Source organism: Herpailurus yagouaroundi, unplaced genomic scaffold (genome assembly GCF_014898765.1).
Source record: "Herpailurus yagouaroundi ecotype Mexico unplaced genomic scaffold, PumYag 220, whole genome shotgun sequence".
NCBI classification, from domain to species: Eukaryota; Metazoa; Chordata; class Mammalia; order Carnivora; family Felidae; genus Herpailurus; species Herpailurus yagouaroundi.
Genome location: NW_024412451.1, coordinates 5,791,501 through 5,814,884, shown reverse-complemented (window position 1 = coordinate 5,814,884; position 23,384 = coordinate 5,791,501). Strand labels below are relative to the sequence as shown.

Here is a 23,384-nt window from a genome sequence, read left to right as displayed (position 1 = left end):
AGAATGATGGAGGGACAAAGAGAGAGGTGGACAGAGGATCTGAAGCAGGCTCTGAACTGACAGCAGAGAGCCCAATGTGGGGTTCGAACTCATGAACCATGAGATCATGACCTGAGCCAAAGTCAGACGCACAACTGACTGAGCCGCCTAGGCACCCCCCCCCATCTTATTCCCTTATTCATACAGCCCTGTGAGTGGCCACCCTTTTCCTTTGTCAGTTCCTGAGTTCTCATATCACCCTCCCCATCTCCCTGGAACAATTTGGGAGAACCAGTGTCGGGTCACCACATAAATCCCCGCAGCTGCTCACGGCGCTGTGCTTGTGAAAAGTAGCCTGGGCTCAAGTTCAGGACTACCCTCTGGGTCTGTGCCCTTGTGGACGGAGATTTGGGGCTTGTGTCAGTTTTCTGTGGCCACCATAACAAATTACCACAAACTTAGTGGCTTGAGACAGCACTCGTTTGTTCTCTTACAGGCGTGGAGGTCAGAAGTCCAAAATCAGTCTCACGAGTCTTTTGGAGGCTCTGGGGGTGGAGAGGGGCCTGTTTCCTTGCATTTTCGGGCTTCTAGAGGCGCCCGTGTTCCTGGGCTCATAGCCCTTCCTTCAGCTTCAAGATGTATCAAGCTCCTCTCTGCTTCCATTATGCCCATGCCTTCCCCCCCTTTCTCTAGTTATACCTTCCCTAACCCCCTTCTCTGTAAGAACTCTTGTGGGGCGCCTGGGTGGCTCAGTCGGTTCGTTCTGGTTATGCTGGATCCCAGACCAACTTTCTTGCTCCAGGTGCACATCTGGCAGCTGGGAGCTTCCACCTGTTTGCCTGCTATGCTCTTGTCTGCATGCTCTCCATGTATCAGGTCTGCATCAGGCAGGCGTCTCCCCACGTCCCAGAGTCTGGAGCCCTGGATTGATAGCCTGGCTCTGCAGGGGCCAGTGACCAAGCTCATTGCCCTTCCTGGGCCGCTGTGGGCTCCCCTCTATAATGGGAATCGCCCAGCTGGCTCTGCGGGCTGTTGGCATGAGGGCCACAGAGGAGCTCAAGAGAAAAAGCCCCTCATAATCTGCAGAGTGGTGCCTGAGATCGCACTGAAATTGCCAACTGTCCCTGCCTGCTTCTGAGCGTCAGGAGCATATGTGTCACCCGTCTGTGTGGGAACTCTGTGAGCTGGGTACTGTTAGCATGCCTGAGAGGTGCCACAGCCAGCTCCAGACACCCGTTGGTGATCTCCCCAAGCCCCCTTCTCACAGGTGGAAAGGACCCCCCTTTCTCCTGAGATTTGGGGCCCCCCCCCCCCCAAATTTCCCTCTCTTAGGCTTGGCTCGGGTCACCCTCGGTCCTGGGTTCTGTAAACCCTGGACTCCCACCCTGCTCTGGCTGGAGCTTCATGAGGGCAAGGATGGCTTCTGGGTAACTGTCACCTCCCTTATTTCCACACCTTGGACAGCGCCAATCTGGCTGAACAAGGGGCAGCAAGGATTTGAAAGGGTGGAGGAGGGCACAGAGAGCCTCGGGAATGGACAACAGTGTGTTGGTTTATGGGCCCCGGATGATGTTGAGCACTCGTGATGAGCCTGGCTTGGTGCCGAGCTCCGGGGCTGAGTGGGTTCTCTGAGCGGTGCATGTGAAGGATGCAGCTAGCTTCAAATGTATGGTATGCGCTCAGCTACTGCCGTGCTCATTCCTGCTGGGCCACCTGAGCCCTTGTATCCAATCCTGGGGACGGGCTTCGTCACTCCTATTTCACAGGCATGGGAGTGGAGGCCCAGAGAAGTCTAGCACCTCGCGTAGAGTCACACAGAGAGTTGATTGCCCTGCGAGTAGCCTCTCTTGGCCTCTCTGACCCGCAGTTCTCCTCTCCTCCGGCAGGTGGCACTAACAACAATGGCGGCAGCAGCAGTAATCATAACATAGTAGACCTTCCGGGGCTGTCCTGAGACCATTAAAGGGAGACCATGCGTGTAAAGCCGACACTTAGCACGGGGTTTATCCTTGAGCAGCATGGGACAAGCAGGCAGGGTGTTTATGAGGAAAAGAGGAGAAAGGATGTGGATGGTGCGCCCCCCCCCCCCCCCCCCCAGCGATAGGCTCAGATGGCCCCATGGGGACTCGGGGGCGGAAGTGGTGGTTCAGCACGGTTCCATGTTGAGCCGGCAGGGCTGGATCAGCCATTGGATCTGGGCAGCCCCGGGATTGCAGCTCAGAGGACCCCGAGGGGCAGAAGTCAACCTGTGACGGCACTTCCCCGGGTGGGGATGGGGCTGGGACAAGGCTTCATCCGTCCCATGGTACTCACCCACATGTGTAGACAAATGCAAATATCTGGTGTATTGGGGATCCCCAGGACCACCCCCCCCCCCAGGCTCAGGTATTCACAAGGAGGACCCACAGGCCTCAGCACATAGTTGGGCCACAGTGCATTTCAGCAAAAGAACACAGAGCACAGTCAAGGGAGGGGAAAGGCCCACGGAGTAACATCTGAGGGGAGACCAGCACAATCTTCTGAGAGTCCCTTCCCCGGGGGCTCCCGGAGGATGCACAAGGAAGTGTGACAACACACGTGAAGTGTTGTCTACCAGGGACGCTCCTGAGAGACCCAGCACCCAGTTTTTTTTTTCTTCATATGTATTTATTTTTGATAGAGAGCATGAGCAAGGGAGGGGCAGAGAGACAGAGGATCTGAAGCGGGCTCTGCGCTGACAGTAGTGAGCCTGATGTGGGGGCTTGAACTCACAAACCACGAGATCATGACCTGAGCTAAACTCAGACGCTCAACCAACTGAGCCACCCAGGCATCTCATACCCCAGGTTTTTATTGGTAGCTGGTCACTTAGGCACACTCTGCCTGGAACGTACCAACGTTCTAGACTCCCAGAAGGAAAGCAGGTGTTCAGCATAATAGTTTGGGCACAGGGGGCCCCTCTGCTTGGTTCAGTGATGCTGGAACCCTCCTGAAATCCAAGTACTCAGACACCAGCCATGGACCACCCTTGCAAGCAAGCCTTTCCAAGGACAGAAGTCAGGCCTGCTTGGTAATAACCCTTTTTGTGTAGCTGAATATTAGCAGAGAGAAAGGAGGAAAAAACAGAACTTTTCCGAGACCTAGGAAGGAACAGGTCTTGAAAGCCAAGAATGCACTTGACAAGCGGAAGTGTTGCTTGCTCTTCACTGAGAAGTTTCAGGACTATGACTTTCACTTTCCCTGGTGATCATAACTTTGTTCGTTTTGTCCACCCACAGCTGAGCCTGTCTCCACCTTCACCTGCAAGTCAAGTCCCCAGAAACAAAGATTCTCGCTTAAACTAGTGAGTGTCCCTGGGGGGCAGTCACAAGGGGAGGGCCTGGGGCTTGGGCACCACTGACCTCCAAGCCCCCTCTGAGGGCTGGCACAGGCAGGAAAGCTCCACCTTAGCCTGCAGGGGGCAGTGGGACCTTGGGTGGGGCACATCTCCCTCCAGCCTCAGGTTCTTTATCACAGGGGACCTGGGAAGCTGCAGTCAAGTTCTCCCTGAGCCCTGGTTCTGGTGCTGTTGGGCTGTGCAGTCTGGAGGGGCTGAGTGTCCTCACCCTTGCAATGAAGCCACTAGTACCCACATTGTGTGGCCCACTTGCCCACTACCTGTCTGCCTCATAGCATGTATTTGTTGAGCACTCACTGTATTTCACTGTGCCGGATGTTGGAGTCCATCAGAGAAGCAATCTGATGGGGTCCTTGCACTGAAGAGTCCATGAAATCTGATAAAAGGGTATCGTCTTGGTTAGTAGCCTCGTCATCTCTGAAAGCTGGGATTGTAGGTGACTTTTATTGTCTTCCCTTCATTTATTCAGATTTTCTCACCCTTACCCCCCCCCCCCCCAGAATACTGTGGCAGCCAGTCCGGGTGCCTTCCCCTGGCCCTAGACAGAGACTGTGTGAGTGGTTCAGAGCGAGGACTCCGGAGCCAGGCTCACAGATGAGTAATAGCCCCTGTTCGTCGAGAGCCTGTTCCATGCCTGACCCTGGGTTAAGAGTCTCACAAGCAAGCCTGTGAGCTGGTTACTCTGTTTCCCCATTTAATAGGTGAGATAATGGGGACTCGTCACTGGCCCAGGGGCAACCAGCATGCAAGTTGCTTTCTTCACTGCTGTATCTCCAATGCCAGTAGAGTGCTCAGCACATAATAGGTGCTCTGTAGAAAGAATGAATGAATGGCAGAGCTGAGCTTTGAACCTAGTTCTTTAGCCCTGTGCTCTCAAGAACCCAGCTGTACTAGTTGTGTTTAATTAAAATACTCAGTTTGCATTGTAGAAAAAATGATCCGATATTATTAATGGCTTCAGCAAAAGTAATAGTTTACTTTATTCACGTAAGTCTGGGGCAGTAGTCCAGGGCTATCACTGTGGTTCCATGAACAGGGGAGCCCACTTTCTCTCTCGTTGCTCCAACATGGGCGGCTCCACATGGGCTGAGATGGCTGCCTCAGCTCCCACCATCTCCTCTGCATTCCAGCCAACTGGAACAGAAGTGAAAAGGGAGAGCCTGCCCAGCCCTTTGAGGGCATAACCTGAAAGTTGCCCACATCTCTTCTGCTTACATCTCCGTTGGCCAGAACTTGGTCACATGGTCATTCCTCACTGCCAGGGAGGCTGGGAAATGTTGTTTTTAGCTGAAGGCCACATGTCTAGGGAAACTTGTGGATCCTATCAGAAAAGAAATCTGGGCAATGGAAATAACATGTTCACATGCAGCACCCTAGGGGATTTGGTTCTGAAGTGGGGGACTTGGTGATGGTTGTGCTGGCACTAACCTGGGGTGATACCTGGCCAGTAATGTCCTTGAAGCCCTTGTCTGAGAGCTTGCATTGTGACACCTTTCCCCCTGCCGTTCCCGACTAGGATGCCAAGGACGGGCGCTTGTTCATTGAGCAGAACTTCTTCCAGCGGGCGGCCAAGCCTTTGCAAGGTATTCTGCAGGGAAATGGACAAGGGGGAGAGAGCGGTGAATTCTTGGTCAGAGCAACTAACTTCCCCCTGAAGGTGTGGGAAAAGGCCCAGTTGCGCCCCATCACCCCTTGGGCCTTGGGCCTTGGGCCTTGGGCCTCAGAGGACAGACACCGTGGGCCTGGAGAGCCTAGTGTTGAATTATCAGAAGTACCGCGGCCAGTTGCTCAACGTAGTCATTACTTAAAATCGATCACATCAGCCTACAATCAACTACATTGTATTAAGAACAGTAGTAAATATTCAGATACTCAGAACTCATCACTTCCTAATTACTTGTCTACATTGTCTATGACCTATACTCTCGGGGTTGTTTACAGCCATCGTGCCTGCTTGGTGAAAACACCGCGCGATGGTGTGCTGGCATCTCTTCCAGCCACACATTCTGTCACGTCAGATCAGTGGCCCGAAATCGGCCACGGTGGGAAGTGTTTACGAAAGTTGGCAAACACTGCAGCTCAGGGCTGTCCCCCCCCTGGCCAGCACACCCCTGGATCTGTATCACCCAACTGAGATGCTGGAAGGTGGGTAGGCATCCAATGATGCCAGGACCAGCGGAGACGTTTCCTGATCTTACTAGTCACACGTGTGAATCCAGAGGTTACTCTGTTGTTCTGAGGCCTCCCGCTCCAGATTTGTATGTGCTTTCCGCCTCGTTCACCCCCTGTCACCCGCAGATACAGATGACAGCCCGAGGTCAGCGATGCCCACCCTGTCCCCACCCTGCTGTCACCCACTCGCAGAGGTGGTGTCTCTGACTGGGAGGACTGAGGGTCCTGCCTGGGCTCAGGCAGTCTCTGCTTCCGCTCTGAGAACGGGCTATGGGCCCGGGACCAGGTGGACTCTAACTTCTCAGTTCCCTGCCTCCCACAGTGCACAAGTGGAAGAAGCTGAACTCGACCCCCCTCCTGGCCATCCCCACCTGTGTCGGTTTTGGCATTCACCAGGACAGGTACAGGTGAGTCACTTCACGTGCCAGCCACCTCACTGGTCCCGTTCTTTCTCTCCCCGTCACGTGACCAGGCATGGCTGGGACCCCGGAGCCATTGGCCAGCCAGTTGCTTCTTCCTCCACAGCATTGAGCCACGCTGATCCCCTACCAATCAGGAACCCTTGATCTTGCCCAGGACCGGGACCTTGTGGCCACCCAGCCACGGTCCCTCCTTGGTGGCCTGGATTCTGCCCCCCTGCCCCGGTCATCTCTCCCACCTCCTGGGATACTCCTATCTTCCAGGTTCTTGGTGTTTCCCACCCTGGGGAGGAGCCTTCAGTCGGTCCTGGATGACAACCCAAAGCATATAATGTCGGTGAGGTCTGTGTTCCAGATGGCCTGCCGGCTGGTATGTACCTAGAAGTTGCTGGCTCCCATCCAGGGGATGGCGCACTAGGTCCTAGATTACCAGTTGGCCTGTTCATTGACACATTCAACCCGTGTCTCCCTCTGCTAGACACCGGGGGCTAGTGCTTGACAGGCACAGGTGGGCACTAGGCCATTAGAACCAGAGTGACCAGCATTCCCAGGTGAGAGGTGGAAGAAGGGGCCCCAGCCTTAAAAAGAGGGGCTCAGCTGGGCTTCCTAGTAGAAGCCACGGGTGGGAAATAGCAAGGTGCCAGGTGGAGTGGGAGTGGAGAGTGGGAGTGGAGATTTGTGAAGAGAATATTCCAGGCCAAGGATACAGCTTGGGCAGAGGCTTGTATAGGGGAGAGCAGAAGGCATTTGTTCATTCATTCATTCGTTCATTCACTCATTCCCTCATCCATCCATCCTTTCATTAAATATTTATCAGGTCCCTGCTGGGTGTCTGACACTGTCCCAGGGGCTGGGAGTAGCACAGACATGGTTGTTACGTCTAGTGGGGGAGGATGATCTTAAAGTAAACAGTTTGACAAGCCGCAAACGTCCTCTGAATAGAAATGTCCCTCTGCTGTGATGGAGGATAAGAGGACCCAATTTAAGTTGCCGGAGAGGTGGAAGTGGCCAGGGAGTGACATGTTAAGAGTCCTGAAGGTCTACATGCTCAGTGTGTCTTCAGTGTGACATGTAGAGGGGGAAGGGGTAGACAAGGCGGGCTTGATGTGGAGAGGTCGGTAGCGACCAGATCATTCAGAACACCAAGCTGAGGACCTGGGACTCTTTCCTGAGGGCACTAGGGAGCCATAGGAGGATCGGGAGCAAGGGAGGAGCAGGATCAGCTCTGCGTGCAGAAAAGCCCTGTGGCCCATGTGGGGATGGACTGGCGGGGCAAGGAGACCGGGCGAGGTTGGCACGAGCGGACAGGGCCTGAGAAGAAGATGGGCTGTAGGGACAGAGAGTTTGTAGAACAAGCAGAACCTAGTGGAAAGGTAAGCCTTGGGGTCAAGGTGGGCTTGGGGATATATTCAGGATGTAACTACCACCCAGGCAGTTCAGTGTATGGGTCTAGAGTTCAGTAGAGAAGTCAGAGCTGGACATAAGAAATGCAAATTGCGGGGCACCTGGGTTGGCTCAATCAGTGGAGCACAAAACCCTTGATCTCAGGGTTGTGAGTTCGAGCCCCGCGCTGGGTATAGAGATTACTAAAAAATTTTAAGAACTTAAAAAAAACAAAAAAAACAAGACATGCTTGGGTGTGTTGGCAGATGGGGCTTCCTAATGCTTCACTCAGAATTAGACTTAAACAGTCTTTCCCCTTCCAACCACAAGTAGCGCCTCTGACCCTAGGCCTAAGTGGAGATTCCTTCACTGGGCTCTGCCTCAGAACCTCTTTGTGTTAGTCAAGCTACTCATGGAGAGGCTGTCTTTCTTCCCCCAGCTGGATGCCCTGGAGTTCCTCCATGAGAATGAGTACGTCCATGGAAATGTGACAGCTGAGAACATCTTTGTTAATCCAGAGGACCTGAGCCAGGTAATAGCTAGGTCCCCTCCACCCTAGGGGCTCTCTGGGCTCAGTGTCTCATCTGTCTCAAAACATCCGTGTATTTCACCATGCTTATTGCAGATAAAGAATTGTTGTCTATCATATGTAAAGGGCTCCTTTGAATAAATAAGAAGAGATAAGCAACTTAGTAGAATAATGAAAAACGAATAGGAAAAGCAGTTCATAGGAAAAGAAACCCACAGGTTGGTTAAGTACGTGAAAAGAGGCTCAACCTCCCTAAATAATGTCAATAGTCATAGAAATGAAAATTAAAACATCCTGTTTTAAGAGTAGACAAAACTTAAAAGAATGGTTATCTGTTGCTAATAAGGATGTAAGGAAACAAATTCTTTATATACTGCTGGAAGTGGGAATTGGCCAACCTTTCTGGAAGGCAGTTTGGATATAGTCAGAATTTTAAATGGGTATGTTTTTCTGATCCACCAGTTAGGAATGTGTCCTATATGTATACTCACAGGCTTCTGCAAAGATATATGTACAAAATGTTTCTGACAGCACTGATTGTAATAGTAAAGAGGGAAAACCTTAAGTATACACTCCTGGTAGGGGTGCTGATTAAAAAACCTTTTAAAGTAAATTCTAATTACTTTTTCAGTTGCAAATGATAGAAACCTGATTTAACATGGCTTTAAAAAGAAAATGTTTAAGGGGTGTTGCAAATTGTGGCCCATTGAGTGGAAAAAGCCAGAACCTCGCTGGCTTCAGGCACGGCTGAGTGGGGGTCTATCTGGCTCCAGATTTTAATACCCGGAACTACTACTAAAATGCCAAAAACAGGGCACCTGGGTGGCTCAGTCCGTTAAGTATCTGACTTTGGCTCAGGTCGTGATCTCGCAGTTCATGAGTTCAAGCCCTGCATCGGGGTCTGTGCTGACAGCTCAGAGCCTGGAGCGTGCTTCGAATTCTGTGTCTCCCTCTCTGCCCTTCTCCCAGTCGCACTCTGTGTGTGTCTCTCTCTCTCAAAAATAAATAAACATTAAAATGCAAAAAGCTGTTGCGGAGGAGCGCCTGGGTGGTTCAGTCATTTAAGCGTCTGACTGTTGATCTCAGTTCAGGTCTTGATCTCAGGGTCGTGAGTTCAAGCACCGCATTGGGCTCTGTACTCGGTGTGCAGCCCACTTTAAAAACATGCAAAAACCAGGTGTCCAACAAGAGGTATAATGATGTCAACAAGAGGTATAATTTCCCTTTGTGGAAAACTAGAGCCCCTTCTGCATCCGTGTGTTTACCAGGTATTCAAAGAAAGCTGTTCGAAACAATGCATAAGAAACGATTATTAGTCGTTCCTTCTGGGCATGGGTTGGAAGCTGTGGATGGTCAGTTTGGGTTCTTTTCATTTCACACCCGTCTGTACTGTTCGGCATGCACTTGTTTCAAATTGCACCCGTGATTGAAATCTCTGACTTAAGAATCCAAGCTCGTAACTTCCAAACTGAATGGCTTCTTTCCATGTCCACCCAGGTGATGCTGGGAGGCTATGGTTTCACCTTCCGCTATGCCCCCGGTGGCAAACACGTGGCCAATGTGGAAGGCAGCAGGAGCCCACATGAGGGGGACCTTGAGTTCATTAGCCTTGACCTGCACAAGGGATGTGGTAAGGGTCTGGAGAAGGGGTTCGGGACCATGGAGGTACACTTCTCATATAAGGGCAGTTCTGGGTTTTCACAGCCACGGACAGCAGGTGGCCAGACACAGGAGTCACACTAAGGGAGCCATAATGGGGATTTGGAACCATGAATGGGCTGTATCAGGGAGTTGTAGGGCAGCCGTTCAGCACCAATGACAGCAGCGAGTAGCTGGACACAAGGAGGCCCCAGAGTTTCAGAGGTTCAGGTTCGAGATCTGGTTTCGGCTTAGAACATGAGAGTTGCCCAAGAGTCTGGAGCTCAGGAGTAAGTCTGGACAGAGACCCAGATATCAGCAGTATCTCAGGAGCTGTCAGCTGAAGCCCTGGGAGAGGAATGAGATTATCCAAGGAAAATGTACAGAATAAGTAAAAAGAAAGTACTTTGAGGAGAAGATTCCTTGAGGAGGTCTCAGCCTCTCTGTCCCAAATCCCTTGATGTCATGGCCATCCATGTGCCTGCCTGTGTCCTCCCACCAGACTGACCTCCCCCAAGAAAGGGGTGGTCCCTGTGCTTCCGATATCGGAGGGTCTGGTACAGTCAACTCTCAGTGTTTACAAAAATTGTTGTCTGAAACATAATAAAAATAAATCAGACAGTCTCCCTTACCTCCTCTATTGAGGCTGGGTTCATTGCCCATCATTCTGGGCTCCCTCTCACCCTGTCCTGCTTCCCCTGCAGCTCAGGTAATCCCACACTGTACTGTGTCCCCATTAGACTGTCAAGGGCTGGGACCCAGCCAAACTCTTGTCTGGGATTTAAGAAGGCGTAATGGGGCCTGGTACACAGAGCCGAGGACTCAGTGAATGAATGAAAGACAAGAGATGAGGGAGTAAGCTAGTGAGAGCGGGGATGGTAAGGATGGCTGACAGAGTGAACGAGAGTAAAAGAGACTCGTCACAGCGCGAGAGCAGGCACATGAAAAGTGAATGAACAGACTAAAGCTCGTGTGCTTAGATGGTTGAGTCCATGAGGGCAAGGTTCAGTCAGAGAGAGAAAGGAAGCGGGTGGATCTGTCAGGGAGCAGAACATTTGGACTGAGCTGCCGCCTCTTGCCCTCCCTTCCCAGGGCCCTTCCGCCGCAGCGACCTCCAGACCCTGGGCTACTGTTTGCTGAAGTGGCTGTACGGGATCCTGCCATGGACAAACTGCCTTCCCAACACCGAAAAGATCATGAAGCTGAAACAGAAGTGAGTCTAGGGGTCAGCAGAAGCCAGCACTGGCCTGGCACCCCCACAGGTGGGGCAGAAGCTCAGAACCCACCAGGGAACAAAAAGGAGGGGGAAGGAGTGTCCCACAGAGTCAAGGCCTCTGCAGCTCTCGGGGGTGTCCTCTAGCATTCATTCCAGCAGACAGGAGCGTGGGCTCTGGAGCCGTGTTGCCTGTGGTGAGACGCCAGCCTCCCCACTGCAGGGTGTAGGGTGGGCAACCTAACCTTCACAAGCCTCAGTATCCTCCGTGGGATGAGATCTTAGCAGGGTCTGTGGAAGGATTCAGGAGAGTCAGCTACACAGCACTCAGCACAGAGCCTGACCTGTAGAAAATGCCCACTATGCACAGGGCACCATGACTCATTCATACAAATGAAAAGCCTGAGCAGTTACGCCTGGACTCTGCCTCAGCGTCTGGCTACACCGGCCACCCGTGTCCATACCTCCTCTCCCCACCCTCTGCTTGTAAAACCCCCAGATCCTGCGTGTTCTGGTTTAGGCATTCAGCACCAAGGGCAGCGGTGAAGGGGGTAGAGTCGCTGGATGCAGAGGGAAGTGGGGCCATGTGAAGTTCAGTACCGAGGACCGCAGGCAGACACGGGCAGCTGGGCTCGAAGGGAAGTGAGCACTGGCACTTTGGTCTTCAGCACCAAGGACAGCGGGAGACTAGCTGGGAAGCGTGGCTGTGTGAGATTCAGGACCATGGACAGCCGGCATTTGGGCTCCGAGGGAAGGGAGCACTTTGGTCCTCAGCACCAAGGACAGTAGACAGCTGGACACAGGAAAGCCCTGAAGGTCCAGAGGTTAGGATTCAAGCCCTGGTATAGATAGACTGGGGGTGGTGAGAGTTGCCTAGGAGTCATCCTGGAGGGCCCACCTAGAAGATAGTTTGGCCATCCATGTCTGAAGGGCAGGAGTGAAGTGTAAACAGAGATTCAGACCTCATTGGTATCTCAGAAGTTGTCACTAGAAGCCCTGGGAGAGAAAGATTGCCCAGGGGAAGTGTGCCTAGTGGAAAGAGGGAAAACTCTAGGGAACAGCACTGAGTCCTTTTGTGCTCCTCAATTCTTAATGTGCTGTGTTACTGGTTCACGTTGAGACTCTCTCTCGTTCTATTTTTTCCCTTTTATATTCCCCACTATCTTTTTCAACCATGGACACCCACTCAACCATACTTACTATATGTTCTACAGATGTTTGCTTAACTGTATTTGTTTCCTAAAACTTGCATGATGGTGGTGGTATTGTGTGTGTGTTTGACTTGCATAAATGGTATTCTGCTCTAAATCTCATCTGTTTTTGGCATTTTTCACTCAGCACTGTGTTCTTCAATTTTAACCGCATTGTCACGTGTACTGAGTTGACTCTTTCTGACTACTGCTTCTCAATATGTTTGTGTAGATAGGTCTGCAACCTTGAATGATGTATGACGACCGTATCTAATTTGCATAAATGGTACCGAGCTCTGAATTTCATTCTGTTTCTTGCTTCCTTTCACTTACTGCTGTGTTTTTTAACTTGAGCTACGTTGCTAATTCACTGCCTCCAAATACTACTCGTGAATTTGTCTGGATGTATATGTATCCTTGAAAAATACGTGATGTCACTGTTGGGTGTGCATTTAATTGGCACAAATGGTACCGTGCCCTGAATCTTATATTCCCTCAGGTTTCTACTTAAACACTCCCCCCCGGGGGTGGGGGGCTTCTCTCACCCCCACTGCATCAGGCTTCCTGCTTGTGCATGCTCAGAGGAAGGGATCTGCCCCTGTCACGTTGGCCCGCTCCTACCTGATGACCTCTATTCGAGGCGAACATTTATCATAACACTTGTCTGTGCCAGGCTCTGCACCCATTGTTTCCCTGTGTCATCCTCAGAACAACTCTGAGGTAAGCTGTCTAATGATTGAGACACAGAGAGCTTAGGTAATCAGTCCTGGTCACACAGCTACTAAGTAGAGGTGCTTAGACTCACACCCAGGCCATTCGACTCCAGAGAAGTTTCTTTCACCTCAAAGCCATGTGGGAGGATGGAATGTTGGCACATAATTAATGTCTATTTCTTTTTGAGAGAGAGAGCAAGTGAGGGAGGGGCAGAGAGGGAGGGAGACAGGAACTGAAGCAGGCTCCGCACTGAGAGCACAGAACGCAATGCAGAGATTGAACCCACGAACTGTGAGATCATAACCTGAGCCGAAGTTGGACACTCAACCGATTGAGTCACCCAGGTGCCCCTGAACAGAGACTTACTGAGCACCGTCTAGGCACCACACTCTGCTCTAGTCCCTGGGGATACAGGAATAACTGAGCCAAACATCCCTGCCTTCAGGGAACTCACACCCTAGTGGGGGAGACAAAACAGTAAAGAGATAAATGAGTAAAGCACACAGCATGTCACAGGCCAGACTGGTTGGGGCCATCAGGTTGGAGCCCTGAGTGTGGCTGTGGGCACTCACTGCTCCTTTAGATTTAATGGCCAGGCAGGTCTCATGACAGTGGTAACAGGTGAGTCGCCTCCGGAAGGGTAGTGAGGCAAGGAGGATGTCTCATTTTGGCATATAAGGGCGCTTATGTGCCCTTGACGTCTCTGCAGGAGGAGGGAGAGACAGGGAAAGAAAGACCCCTGGCTCCCAGGCTTTCACAGGCAATCTCTGCATCAGAAGGCAGTCTCAGAACCCTCCAGAACATGAGCCCCTTGCCCTATTTTCTTGGAGTGTATTTTTGCCCTTACTCTCTAGTTTTCTAGTAGCTTTCCATTCTTGAAATGAAGCCAAGGGAAAACGAGTCGCAGAATTTAGGAACACGGCTAGTAGGAGCATACAGCCCAACTGCCAAGGCGTTACGTGTGCCTGAGGCCTGTGAACAGCTCCTTTGTGCGTTTCCGTCATGTTAAAGATAAGGCTGAGCTGCTCTTACCAGGAGATCCCAAAACACGATGGTTCGGACGAGGAAGATTACTTCCCTCTCAGTAACGGCACCTTGGCGCCCTTCAACACCCACATATCCTTTTCTGGCGCTAACTCTGCTGGTCACCGTCTCTCGCTGCTCTTACAGGGCAGGCCTGGGAGTGGCATGCATCCCTTGGTCGCATAGCCACCCAAGCTGCAGTGGGGGCTGGAAAATGTCTGTAGCCTAGGCCTGCTGACCCTTGGGGTCCTGCCCTTGAAGGGGAGAAGGGGCAGTGGACGGCAGCCGGAGACTCTTCCACGGTGCCACCTTTAGTCCCATTTCTGTGAGGGCAGGGGCCACACCAGCTCTCTTTGTCACCGTGTTGCTCACAGAATGGCCCCTGATGCATCGTGGGCACTCATGAAACAGTTGTGGAATGAACGAATAAGGAAAGAACGCGTGAACCTTCATTCACAGGCCTGGGCTTCAGCGTGGACAGACAGGTCAGGCAGACGCGGTCCCAGCCGTGGGGGGATTCCCAGGCTGGGAGGAGACACGGGCAGGAAGGAGGTGGAGGCAGCCCCGGGAGCATTGTGGGAGCAGAGGGGAGGCACGTTACCCGGCCTCAGGCCACTGGGTGCCTTTACCCAAAAGATTCCTGACTCAGTCTGTACAGAGCAGAGGGCTTTCCCAGGCAGGCAAGGGGAGGCGAGATTTCTCGACAGATAGGAGAGCTCATACATGACCTATTCATTCATTTAGAACCTGTCTCCTGGCGGCATTTTTGTGCCAGGGAAATGCTGGAGACCCAGATGTGAATCAGCTGAGGGCACTGCCTGTCGCCAGTGAAATCACCCATTGAGGCTCCACTGGGTCGAATCCTCTGGATTCTCCGAATCCACTACTTCCTCTAACTCCCCAGAACAGCCCTATCCCCCTTTTCACATCTCTGCCACCTTCCCCTTCACAAGAGATAATCAGTGAATGGGATATGCTTCTCTAGAAGGCTGTGCACTTGCCAAATTGGTCCAGAGTAAAGAAAATAGGTCCAAGGGGCGCCTGGATGGCTCAGTTGGTTGAGCATCTGACTCTTGATTTCGGCTCGGGTCACAATCTCACAGTTCATGGGAGCGAGCCCCGTGTCGGGCTCTGCAAACTTGGGATTCTCTCTCTCCATGTCTGTCTCTGTTCCTCCCCTGCTCGTGTGCTCATGCACACTCTCTTGTTCTCAAAATAAATAAACATTTTTAAATAAAATAGGTCCTAGTAATAATTTTAACATCCCTGATTTAAGTATGAGTTCATTCCCGAGCCCCGGAGCCTGACCACAACCACAGAGGGAAGAAGGTCTGAAACATCAAGAATCTCAGCAGGGGGTGGTGATGGTGGTGATGTGCTCATTATAGACGCTCCACCCAGCCCCTGTCCCGTGATTCGAGGCAGTGACAAAAAGGACCACGAGAGGGCGATGTTGCCACATGCACATTTTTGGAACCTGACGGCCTCTAGGGCGCCCTACTGGTGTGCACAACCTTTTTCCGTTCGTTCAACATTTATTCAGTTTTTGTACATTCTGGTTGAGGATGGAATGAATGAGGGAAAGAAAAAGAGACGTTTTGATTCCTCAAGGCTTTCTGGTGTGCAAGTCCCTTTCTGGGAAAGCACAGGTGCTGGTCGAATTCGTTCCCTGCTCTTAAGGGTGCTGTCTGGGCAAGAACGTCCCACGGACACCGACAGCCAGTGGTAGAGTCGCTTATACAATTTACAACATCCTAGGGGCACAGACTTTGGTGCCATCACTCAGCCATTCGCCACACACGTCCTGAGGATGCCAGGAGACACGAAGGTCAGACCCAGCCCTTCCTGTGTCCTGACAGTGCCTTGGGGCGTCCGTGGACTATGCACAGAGCACACAGGCCATCGGGCGGGATCTGTTTTCTCTGCCTGGAGGGGTCATGGGAGACTTCCAGGAGACCAGCCCTCAAGCAGTGTCCTGAAGGGAGAGCAGCCACGGCCAGGGGTCAAGCTAGGAGAAAGCTGTCCAGGGCAGAGGAAGCAACATGCTGAGGCCAGGAGATGGGCACGGATGCTTGACCTAGTTAGGGGAGTAGAAGGCATTTGGTGCTGCTGGCGTGTGAGATGGGAGGGAGGAAGGAAGCCAGAGAGACAAGGCCACAGGGGCTGGCAGCCTCGTGTGCCAGGGGTTTTCCCCCAGGGCCCTGGGGAGTCCCCTGAGGGCTGTGAGTAGGAAGGGACAGAGTCCGTTCCGGGCAGAGAAACTCTGTAGGGCCATGTGGGGAATGTGCAGGAAGCTGGGGCGGAAGCTGAGGTCCAAGGAGGTAGGATAAGGCCTGAGCTGGACCAGAAAGGGGATGGGACAGAGAGGGTTGGGGAGCAAGAGGGTGGAGCTTGGGGACTTTGGCCTGCGGTTGGGGGAGGCAAGGACAGCGCCCCCAGGCACCGGGCGGATAGTGGAGATTCCAAGTGAGAATGGAGCAGAGAAGGCAGATGAATTTCTTTCTTTTTTTTTTTTTTTTTTTTAAATGCGTATTTACTTATTTGGGGAGAGCAGGAGTGCATGCGCACACAAGCAGGAGAGGGGCAGAGAGAGAATCAAACAGAGCCCGACACAGGGCTCGATCTCACAAACTGAGATCCTGACCTGAGCCTAAACCAGGAGTCAGATGCTTACCCGACTAAGCCACCCAGGCACCCTGGAATTGGATGAATTTGTTTTTCTTGAGTAGTCCAAGAGGATGTGTGTGTGTGTGTGTGTGTGTGTGTGTGTGTGTGTGTTTACAAGTACACGTGTGCGTTTATAGAAAGAAAGGTAGTCCTCGTTAGTCACAGATTCCATATTTGTGAATTTACCTGCTCACTAAAATGCATGTGTCACCCCAGAATCAGCACTCACAGTGCTTCCCAGGCCTCCTCAGACACACACAGAGTGGAGACAATTTTGAGTTGTCTGATGCACACAGGCCCAGCTGAGTTCAAACGAGGTGATGCTCTGCCTTCTCATTTCAGATCTCAGGATAAACAGGGATCCTTCATGGAGTCTGTTTAACGCCCATTTTTCAGATGTTCTTGTTGATGATTTTGCTATTACTTTTTTTAAGGTTTAATCATTTTTGAGAGAGAGTGCAAGCCGGGGGAGAGGCAGAGAGAGAGAGGGACAGAGGATCCGAAGCAGGCTCTGTGCTGACAGCAGCCAGCCTGATGCGGGGCTTGAACTCACAAACTGTGAGATCATGACCTGAGCCGAAGTTGGATGCTCAACAGACCGAGCCACCCAGGCGCCCCCTACGCTTTTGCAGTTTAAAATGGTGGCTAAGCGTCTGACTTCTGTTCGGGTCATGATCTTGCAGTTCATGAGTTCAAGCCCTGCATCGGGCTCTGTGCTGACAGCCCAAAGCCTGGAGCCTTCTTTGAATTCTGTGTCTCCCTCTCTCTCTGCCCCTCCCCTGTTTGTACTCTTGTTTTTCTCTCTCCAAAAAAAAAAAAAAAAAAAAAAAATGGCCCCATGCATGGTGCTAAAGAGCTGTCTAGTGTTCCTAGGTGCAAGAAGGCTGGGATGTGCCTTACAGAGAAAATAGTTGGCTGTGAGCTCAATGTGGTTAAGTAAACATTATAGTAAACATGCTATCTTTTTTTTAAAAAAAGGTTTTTTTAATGTTTATTTGCCTTTGAGAGAGAGAGAGACAGAGCACGAGCAGGGGAGGGGCAGAGAGAGAGGGAGACACAAAATCCCAAGCAGGCTCCAAGCTCTGAGCTGTCAGCACAGAGCCCAACGCGGGGCTCAAACCCACCAACTGTGAGATCGTGACCTGAGCTGAAGTTGGATGCTTAACCGACTGAGCCACCCAGGTGCCCCAAACATAGTATCTTTAAGCACAAACACACCTAAGACAAAATTAAGTAGTGATCAGTTTATAAAAACGTTGTAACCAGAACCTTGCAGGAACGTGATACTACGTTTCCCCTAGAAGCATGGTTTAGAATTCACTAATTCCGTATTTGAGGCCACGCTACAGGGCACAACTACCACAATTAACAAGAGTCTACTGTACATCTAGTAGACATTGTGTTTTACTTATTTTTTATTTTTTTAAAGTTTATTTACTTAGAGAGAGAGTGAGCTGGGGAGGGGCAGAGAGAGAGAGAGAGAGAGAGAGAGAGAGAGAGAGAGAGAGAATCCCAAGCAGGCTCCATGATGCCAGCATGGAGCCCGGTGTGGGGCTTGAACTCACAAACCACAAGGTCATGACCTGAGCCAAAATCTGGGGTTGGACGCTTAACTGACTGAGCCACCCAGGTGCCCCTAGACTTTCTGTTTTAAAAATTGGCTCTCCTGGGGAGCCCAGGTGGCTCAGTCAGTGAAGCATCCGACTCTCGATCTCAGCTCAGATCATGATGTCGTGGTCTGTGAGTTCGAGGCCCGCATGGGGCCTCTGCGCTGACATCACAGAGCCTGCCTGGGATTCTCTCTCCCTCTCTCTGCCCCTCCCCCACTCCTTCTTCTCTCTCTCAAAATAAATAAATAAACTTAAAAAAAAAAAAAAGTTTGCTCTCGCCTCCCTAAAAGACCTCTTGCATACATCTCTGTCCTGTCAGGTTTCTTGACAACCCGGAGGCCCTCGTGGGACAGTGCAGTCGCTGGATCAGTCCCTCAGGTATGTCCTAAGAGGGAAGGAACAGTTGGGGGCCATGGCGGGACCAGGTGACCTGGGTCCATCCGGCTCTTGCCCCCTCACACACCTTTCTTTCTTTGAGTTTTCCAAGCTGCGTGTGCATACGTGCCTGTTCTAGAAAAACAAAAAACCATCCCCCCAAAATTCAGAAGCATCTCCGAATAAGAATAACAACACACACTCACATACACAACCACACACACAGTATTGTATTTCTCTATGAAAATTTGTTAAGGATTGGAGTGTGGGCCGGGTTCAGCCGGGTGAACCTTCTCCCGATCTTATGGGGGAGCAGGGGAGGGGAATTCACGTTGCTGCTGCCAGCCGGCGGCTGGACTGGGGCGGGCTCGTTCAAGTGCACCTCTCTCCTGTCTGGCGATTGGCGCTGACGCTGGGAGGCCTCAGCTCCGGGCTGCTTCCCGAGGCACTGTTCAGGCAGCTTTCCAAGAGGGCAGGGACGGAAGCTACAAAGCATGGGGGTCCCTGGACAGCACTCGGCCACATTCAAACAAATCCCAAGGCCAACCCAGACTCAGCGGGTGGCCAGGTATCTCCACTTCAGGATGGGAGAGGCGGCAGACATGGCAGAGGGACACGTACAAAATGAAAATAAGCTTGCCTTACGTACATTTTGGTCAATTTGCATTTTTTTAAGTTTATTTATTTGTTCTGAGAGAGAAAGAGAGAGAGAAAATCCCAAGCAGGCCCCATGCTGTCAGTGCAGAGCACGACATGGGGCTCGATCCCACGAACGATGAGATCGTGACCTGAGCCAAAACCAAGAGTCAGAAGCTTAATGAACCAAGCCTCCCACGTCCCCAACATCTTGTTTTTTTCATTAATTAACATTGGCTTTTGTGTTCTTATTCCTAGATCCACTACAACCTCGTTTTGTTTTTTGTTTTTTATTTTTATTTTTTAATTTTTTTATTTTGAGAGAGAGAGAAAGAGCACGCCAGTAGGGGAGAGGGGCAGAGGGACAGGGAGAGAGAACCTTAAGTAGGCTCCGTGCCCAGTGCAAAGCCCAACACAGGGCTCAATCCCAAGACTCTGGCTGGGATCAAGACCTGAGCCAAAATCCAGAGTCTGACTCTCAACCCACTGAGCCAGCCAGTCGCCCCTACACCATCATTTTCATGGCCAGTCCCCATTACTGGAGTTTTAGGCTGTGTCTTTGTTTTTCTTTTTTTTCCTAGTGTCGCTTCTGTAGAACTTCTGCATTGCTCTCTGAACATGAGGCCGAGGGGCGCCTGGGTGGCTCAGTCGGTTAAGCGCTGACTTCGGCTCAGGTCATGATCTCATGGTTCGTGGGTTCGAGCCCCGTGTCAGGCTCTGTGCTGACAGCTCAGAGCCTGGAGCCTGTTTCAGATTCTGTGTCTCCCTCTATCTCTGATCCTCCCCCGTTCATGCTCTGTCTCTCTCTGTCTCAAAAATAAATAAACGTTAAAAAAAAATAATTAAACATGAGGCCGAAAGAAATGGATAACTTGTCCCCTCCAGCTCTGTAAGGGCTCATTTAAAAAAAAAAAATTTTATGTTTTTATTTATTTTTGAGGGAGAGAGAGCACAAGCAGGGGAGGGGAAGAGACAGAGGGAGACACAGAATCCGACGCAGGCTGCAGGCTCTGAGCTGTCATGACCTGAGCCGAAGTGGATGCCCAACTGACTGAGCCACCCAGGCGCCCCTCCCCCCCCCAAAAAAATCTTTTTTAATCTAAGTGCCTAAGGCAGTTGCAGGCACAGAGGAAGCACTGAGCAAATGGGCACCGTGGTGGAGACTGGGCACAGCCCCCCCGGCTCTGAGTTGGAGGCCCCTCTCAGGTCTCTCCTATGGTGGGGGGTGTCTTGACCGCAGAGACCCTGCAGGAGTACCTGAAGGTGGTGATGGCCCTGAAGTATGACGAGAAGCCGCCCTACACCATGCTGAGGAACAATCTAGAAGCCCTACTGCAGGATCTGCGGCTGTCAGCCTACGACCCCCTGGACCTCCAGATGATACCATAGGTGGGTTCCGGTAGGAGCAGTTTGTGAGTCTTCCCCCTCCCTTACCTCCGCCAGCCCTGCTTCCCAGATGCCATTTAAGGTTTCCATCAGGGCCGACCTCCCAGTTAGATGCTGGATTTTTCCACAGGGTTCTTGAACCATCCAGCCCTCGGGGAATCGCACATAGCAGAAACCTGGCTCAAATTGGCTCGAAGGAAAAGGGCCAATTGGTTGGCTCTTGTGGCTAGAAAATTCCAAGGGGGAAGCTGTAGGCATGACTGGATTCAAGGCCGGGAAAACAGAGCCAACACGTCCTCATCTCTCCATCTTTCTGTCTCTTTCTTCATCCCTCTGTTTCTCTATCCCTCTCTCCATCCACCTGTAGCCTCCGCTGTCCTGTGGGTTGGCACCACCTGCCCCCCCCCCCCGCCCCCATCACAAACCTCGCTGGTTCTGTTCCCAGTGATGCACTTTGCCCTGCGCTTCTCGGTCTGTCTCACGGCCCTTCTGTGTCAGCACAGAACACCCATGACCTTGTTTATGGAGGCACTGTATTCCGTTGTGGATTGCAAGGATACTCTTTTTTTTTTTTTTTTAAGTTTATTTATTTATTTTGAGAGTGAGAGAGAGAGAATAAGTGGGGGAGGGGCAGGGAGAGAGAGAAAGAATCCCAAGCAGGTTCCGTGCTGTCAGCACAGAGCCCAACTTGGGGCTCAAACTCATGAACCGTGAGATCATGACCTGAGCCAAAATCAAGAGTCAGACGTTCAACCAACCGAGTCACCCAGGCGCCCCAGAAGGATACTCTTTATGACCAGTGGCTGGCATTTGCTTGGTTTCTGTTTTACAAGCCACGTTGCCTTGAACACCTGCGTGCACAGGCCTCGCTAGGGTGTGCACGCGTGTCTGTGCATGGGGTTCTTCTTTTGCGAGAACTGGATCCTCTCTAGCGGGGCTGTACCTGTCTACACTCCCATTAGCCCTGGGTGGGAGTGCACAGAACTTCAGGGAAGGTCAAAATGAAACTAAGTTCACCCGACAGTTAATTCTGGCGAGGCCGTATGGACGTGTTCTGAAGAGAGGCTTCCCCGAGGCCGTGCCCTGTCCGGGGAGCTGTAACGTCTGTCTTCGTGGCTGCCCGAAATCAAAGTTCAGTGTGTGTCTAAGTCAGCGGTCCTCAGAGGGAGGCCATGTTGCCCGTAGGGGGTATCTGGGGACACTTTTGGTTGTCACAACTGGGGAAAGGGTGCCCCCAGCATCGAGTGGGTAGAGGCTGGGGGCACCACGCAGCACCCCACGAGGCACAGCCGGCCCCCACCATAGAGTCCCTGCGAAAGCAAAGGCATGACCTTGACCACCCGTGGAGCTTGCCCACTGCCTGTCACTCCAGCTCATTACACAGATGCGCCATACCCCTAGCTGTCCCCGTGGCCCCTCTACCCTCCCGCACCCCTCGCCCACCCACCCTGTCCCTCCAGGCGGTTGCCGGTCTCCGGCGTTGGGCTGTGTGCTCGCAGCTCAGAGCCTGGAGCCCGCTTCGGATTCTGGGTCTCCCTCTCTCTCTGCCCCTCCCCCACTTGCACTCTCTCTCTCTCTCTCTCTCTCTCTCTGTCTCTCTCTCTCTCTGTCTCTCAAAAATAAATGAAACATCAAAAAAAAAACCCACAAAAACTGGAAACCCAACAGCCCCTTCCGGGGTCATCATGTTTTGGGTCTGAAACGGAGTAAGTAGCAGGTTTGTCCCTTACTTAGGGACTCAATAAGGGGACGCTAATCAAAGAGCCTGGTGACCTTGGAATAATTTGAAGATCATCTCACCTCTGGCTTTATGGCAGCTCCTTGCCTTGGCCTGCGTGGTTGACCCCCCAAGTCCACTCTGTGCCAGCCACACTGTCCTCCCCTCACATTCTAAACCAGGCCAAGCTTGATTCCCACCTCAGGACCTTTGTACTTGCCATTCTCACAGTCTGGAACACGCTTTCCCTTCGTCTTTAATGTTTATTTTGGGGGGCAGAGGGGCAGGGAGACAGAGAATCCGAAGCAGGCTCTGCACCATCAGCGCAAAGCCCGACATGGGGCTTGAACTCACAAACCATGAGATCATGGCCTGAGCCGAAGTCGGACACTTAACCGATTGAGCCACCCAGGTGTTCCCCACCCCGCTTCATTTTTCAATGACTGGTTCCTTCTCATCCTAGGAGCTCAGACCTGGGCCTTCCCTCACTGCCCCAGTGAGGCACTTCCCCACCCGCTATCACCACCTCACCTGTTTTCTGCACAGCACTGTCCCCTTCTTGAGGGAAGTTAATTTGTAACAACTTTACCCACTCTCCCAAATCATAAATCCAACAAAAGTCTTGTTCGTGGTAGTATTGCCAGTCTCTAGAAAGTGCCCGTAGAAGGTGCTCCTTAAATGACTAGGACACTAACAAGCCATTTTTATTGTCTTCCAGATCTTTCAACTCATGGTTTGAAATAGAAAAAAACCCAAACAAGAAATGTGACTCAAGGCCTGCTGTAGTATCAGAGATATGCTTCTAGAAAGATCCCTTGACTGTGCATGCCTGCTGCTTCTTTAAGCATCACTATGAATCAGTCTTGATTAGCATCAGGGAACCCAGCAGTTAGGCTCCAGATAATGTGAATTCCTCCTTTCGATTGTCTCATCCTTTCAGCCATCGTCACCTACCAGCCTCTGGGGTTGTGGACAGAGAAGACCCCCAGCTCATGGTCGGGGGTGAGCCAGCCCCCTCAGTCGGCACCCTTCCCGCTACTATTGGCACTACCATGATTTGGTAATAAATTGTTTCGTTGGAGCTTGGATAGTAGAGTGTCTACAAAAGAAGCTCCTTTTGGAAAAGTTGGCTTCTTTTTTCTCCATCTATCCATCCCTTTCATCTTTCATCCATCTATCCACCCTTCTATCCATCTGTCCAAAGTTTCATGTAGATGCCCATCCATCCATCCACCCATCCGCCCATTCACACAGCCATTTATTCATCCATCCATTTAGCCAGCCACCCATTCTTCCATCCATCCATCCATCCATCCATCCATCCATCCATCCATCCACCCACCCATCCATTTAGCCA

General features: G+C 51.7%; 1 protein-coding gene across 2 annotated transcripts in view; it reads left to right on the top strand.

The window, feature by feature from the left end:
- Window positions 1-23,117, top strand: part of VRK3 (VRK serine/threonine kinase 3) — a 33,523-nt gene extending 10,406 nt beyond the window's left edge. For both annotated transcript variants that reach the window (XM_040458079.1, XM_040458078.1), the window contains exons 6-15: window positions 3,237-3,301; window positions 4,872-4,938; window positions 5,850-5,934; window positions 6,211-6,316; window positions 7,769-7,861; window positions 9,356-9,488; window positions 10,589-10,709; window positions 18,233-18,291; window positions 20,165-20,313; window positions 22,746-23,117. In XM_040458079.1, the coding sequence (XP_040314013.1) occupies window positions 3,237-3,301; window positions 4,872-4,938; window positions 5,850-5,934; window positions 6,211-6,316; window positions 7,769-7,861; window positions 9,356-9,488; window positions 10,589-10,709; window positions 18,233-18,291; window positions 20,165-20,313 (878 nt within the window). In that variant the 3' untranslated portion in view covers window positions 22,746-23,117. The remainder of the gene's footprint in view (window positions 1-3,236; window positions 3,302-4,871; window positions 4,939-5,849; window positions 5,935-6,210; window positions 6,317-7,768; window positions 7,862-9,355; window positions 9,489-10,588; window positions 10,710-18,232; window positions 18,292-20,164; window positions 20,314-22,745) is intronic.
- The last annotated feature ends 267 nt before the right edge of the window (window positions 23,118-23,384 follow it).